Below are 4,102 nucleotides of genomic sequence, written 5' to 3'. Positions count from 1 at the left end.
CTGGAACTCACTCTGTAGACCAGGCTGGCCTCGAACTCAGAAATCCGCCTGCCTCTGCCTCACAAGTGCTGGGATTAAAGGTGTGCGCCACCACGCCCGGCTGCTTGAGAGAATTTGTAGATTATGTGCTTCTGATACACAACCAGGCAGGAGAATCGCTGTACTGATATTCTAAGGGACTATATGACCTTATACCCTGAAAAGCGTCTAGAGAAGTGTTTACTGTGATCTAGAACTATTTAAAAGCAAAGCAAAGCAAAGCAAAACAAACAAACTAAAAAAATTTAAAACTGTTTAAAAGTTTGGGCAAGTTAGGGTACTGTGGAAGAACACTGTCTTCCCCAAAACAAGAGAGGGGCCTAAATGACAAATGTCACAAGCTATGTACCAAAACTGCAAATAAGAGAATTGAAAATCTCAATATAGAATGAAATAATGGTAGAAACTAAATAAAGTTAAAGTTGCAAAGGAAACTCCCCTCTTCATAGTGGAACATGAAACAAAGCACACTTATACTCACCTTTCTGAAAAATCAGAGTCTATAAATTCTCTAGCTCGTTTTCTATCGCTAAAAAGACAAAAAGATAGCTTAAGCACAACATATAAACACAACTCTATTTCTTTTATAATTTATTATAAACTGTCTCACTCTACACTGAATGTACACAAAAGAAAACTTATTTTCACAACGAGATAAAGACATGACAATATAATAATCCAAAATTGGCATAAGTTCAATGAATACTTGGGGGAAAAAAGGTACAGATTTACAAATTAATTTTTATAAAACTGTTTTGTCTTTATAGTATATGAATTGAATGTACATCTCTCAATATGTATATGGCATGAAGCACTGATAGGGCTGTTACTGCAATGGCTAGCAGAGCCTTGAAACGAGGTGGGACATTTATAGATTATTACAGTTTCTTTGCTCCACACTCACAGGCTGGAACCCAAGCAGTACGTCACCAAGTAGTTAACTCCTCAAGTAATAAAACTTCAAGAGTGATAAAAATAAGGTTTGGAGTATTACTTTAATATTTTCCTTTCACCGGTTTAATTTTTATTTAAGTGTATGTGCGTGTCTATGTGTGTCTAAGCCACAGGGATGTGGGTGCCCACAGAGGCTAGAAGGTGGTGTCAGATGTCTTGGAGTTAGGTGGTTATGAGCCATACGATGTGGGTGCTAGGAACCAAACTCTGTTCCTTTGTAAGAACAAGTGCTCTTAAGGACCGAGCCTCTTCTTCAGCTCTGATTTTCTTTCTTGCATGCTTCCACTCTGCCCCACCCAACTCCACCCTGTGAGACAAGGTTTTCCTATGTGACCCAGGCTGCCCCCAAGAGCTCTCATTTTGCCTCTCTGGTTATCTTGCCTCAGTCTCCCCAGTTCTGGGATCTCTGCAATGCACTCCTGTTAATTACCTTTTATAGAAGATGGGGTGCTGAGGTAACAGAGAAGAAAGGCTAGCAGAAAGCATTTCATAAACAAAGATGAAAAGGGGTTTGGTAGTAATGGTGGTAAAATGGTAACAAAAGGAATATTGCCTATATTTATTTTTTAAAAATCAAGGGAGGTTTTCAGGAAAATGTTAATACATTTGTCCTCTTTTCCTAGTATCTTTCCTGAATTTAGGTAAGTTGAAGGAAGACTCATGAGTAAAACCAACACTTAACACAACTCCTTCCTCATGTGTCAAAACAATGCAAAAGTCATTTTTATATCTCCAAAGCAGTAAGTATTATAATCATAAAAGAAGTCCTGTTTTAGAATTTTAAAGTCAGGGGGTCTAGTTATAAGTTAAATTGTTTTTCTCAGCTTACACATGGTTGTGCTCATTGGACATGCTGGTACCTGCCTATGGACAACTCCAGGTTGCAGGCAAGCTTGGGCTACAGACTGAGCCCAATTATAATTGGTGATTTTAAAGCAATATATTAGTTTGTAAAGATCTAAACTAGCTGGGTATCAGAACAAATAACTGTAATCTCAATGTTCAAAAGACTGAGGCAGAAGGGTCACTAAATGTTCAATGTCAGTTGCACTATGAATCATGTAGCAGGTTAGCCAGAGTTATATCCCAAGACTGTCTCAAACGATAACCACCAAACTCCCAGCTTCCTGTAATCCCAGCACTCAGAAGGTACAGGCAGTCTGACCAGGACCCCATCTTAAGACCTCCCAAAACAAAATAAATAAACCCCCCTCCCAAAAAACAACCCATAAAACTAGATTAACAAAACAAGAGAACACAGGGCTGGGGGAAAGGTTCAAAGCATAAGACACTTGCCATGCAAGCCAGAGGACCACACCCTAGCACACACATAAAAGGTATGACTTTAGGATGACTTGCCTGTAATCCTAGCATTTACTCTAGAGGCCAAGTTAGGGGATTATTGAGGCAAAATGGTGAGGTAGATTAGCCAAATCAGCAAGTTGACTTCAACAAAAAACTACCCCTTAGTAAATTCAACGGCAAAAAAATCAAGGTAGACGCCCTATGTTAACCCCTGGCCTCCATATGTATATACTCATACATGTATATTCACAAATATATATGCTCATGCAAACATGAACACATACATCACACACACAGACTCAAAAACTTGAACAGAACTTCTGGTGGGGCAGTGGTGGCACACACCTTTAATCCCAGAACTCAAGAGGCAGAGGCAGGCAGATTTCTGAGTTCGAGGCCAGCCTGGTCTACAGAGTGCGTTCCAGGACAGCCAGGGCTATACAGAGAAACCCTGTCTCGAAAAAAACCAAAACAACAAACAAACAAACAAAACAACAAAAACCTTCTGGAAAGACAGCTCTGCTGTTAAGAGTCCACACTGATCTCTTAGGGGACCGCAGTTCCCTAGTTTACTGCATCTGTGTTGGGTGAATCACAAGTGCCTGTAACTCCAGTTCCAGGGAGCCAATGCTCTTTTCTAGACTCAGCAGGCACCTGTACCCTTGGTCACATACTCCACCCCCTACATACACACATATACATAATTTAAAATCTTTGGGCTGGTGAGATGACAGAGAGAGGCACCTGCTAGCAGGACTCACACAATGGACAGAGAACCGACTCCCAAAGTTCTCCTCTAACTTCCACACATACTCCATGGTATCATGCATGCACATTTACAAAATAAATGTAAAATGTAAAAAGAGGGAGTAGGAAGAAGGTAAGACAGGAAGCGCAAAAGGGGGTGGGAGGCTTAGAAGCAGTAATTTCTGACGCTCTTACCTGGGAGCCCAGCCAGCAGCCTCAGCTATGTGAGTCTGAGTGACCATTGCGGGTGCAGGGGTATATGGACTCCCAATCAGAACGCTTCCTGAATTGGCAATTCTCTGTGGTGTGCTTATAATCTGTAAAGTTGGTAACAAGAAAGTAAAATTTAAGTATTCAAGCCTTTAATTCCAGCCCTAGGGAAGCAGAGGCAGGAGGATTTCTGTGAGCCTGAGGCTACTCTGATCTACTACATACATATAGAGTTCCAGGCCAGCTAGGGCTACTGTTTAAAAGGCATCTTTTAAAAAAGGAAGGGGGAGCTGGAGATGGCAGTTGAGAGCACTGGCTGCTCTTCCAGAAGACCTGGTTTCGATTCTCTGCATCCACGTGATGATGGCAGCTCACAACCATCTGTAACTCCAGTTCCACAGGATCCAAGGCTCTCTTCTGGCCTCTTCAGGCATCAGGTTCACAAATGGTTCATAGATACAAATGCAGGTAAAAGACCCATATAATAGACAGACAGACAGACAGGATGCTTTTGGCAAACATGGGAAGGAAGTGCCGTCAACAGCTCTTAGTGATGATCATCTAAGCAATCACTAGTACCTCTGGTTTAATTCTATCATAGCATCTTAAACAGCAGCACTCTGACTCCTGACGTGATGTCACAGTGTAGTAGATTCAAGTAAGTGAGCAGCAATTTAGAAGGATTAACCTGACAACTGACAATTTCTTACTGTCAGAAATATGAAAAGCGGGCTGGTGAGATGGCTCAGTGAGTAAGAGCACCCGACTGCTCTTCCGAAGGTCCTGAGTTCAAATCCCAGCAACCACATGGTGGCTCACAACCACCCGTAACCAGATCTGACACCCT

The 4,102-nt window shown here is 41.7% G+C and overlaps 1 protein-coding gene across 9 annotated transcripts in view; it reads right to left on the bottom strand.

Annotated features, from left to right (window-relative positions):
- The window catches only part of Tfdp2 (transcription factor Dp-2), a 124,107-nt gene that overhangs the window by 29,609 nt on the left and 90,396 nt on the right, over window positions 1–4,102 (bottom strand). For 8 of the 9 annotated variants that reach the window (XM_029543075.1, XM_029543076.1, XM_029543078.1 and 5 more), the window contains 2 exons: window positions 3,241–3,362; window positions 521–568 (listed from right to left, as the gene is read on the bottom strand). In XM_029543075.1, coding sequence (XP_029398935.1) covers window positions 521–568; window positions 3,241–3,362 — 170 coding nt within the window. The remainder of the gene's footprint in view (window positions 1–520; window positions 569–3,240; window positions 3,363–4,102) is intronic. The other variant, XM_029543077.1, reaches the window with a different exon arrangement.

This window comes from Mus pahari, chromosome 10 (assembly GCF_900095145.1).
Source record: "Mus pahari chromosome 10, PAHARI_EIJ_v1.1, whole genome shotgun sequence".
Taxonomy (NCBI): Eukaryota; Metazoa; Chordata; class Mammalia; order Rodentia; family Muridae; genus Mus; species Mus pahari.
This window is presented reverse-complemented; position numbering and strand designations above follow the sequence as displayed.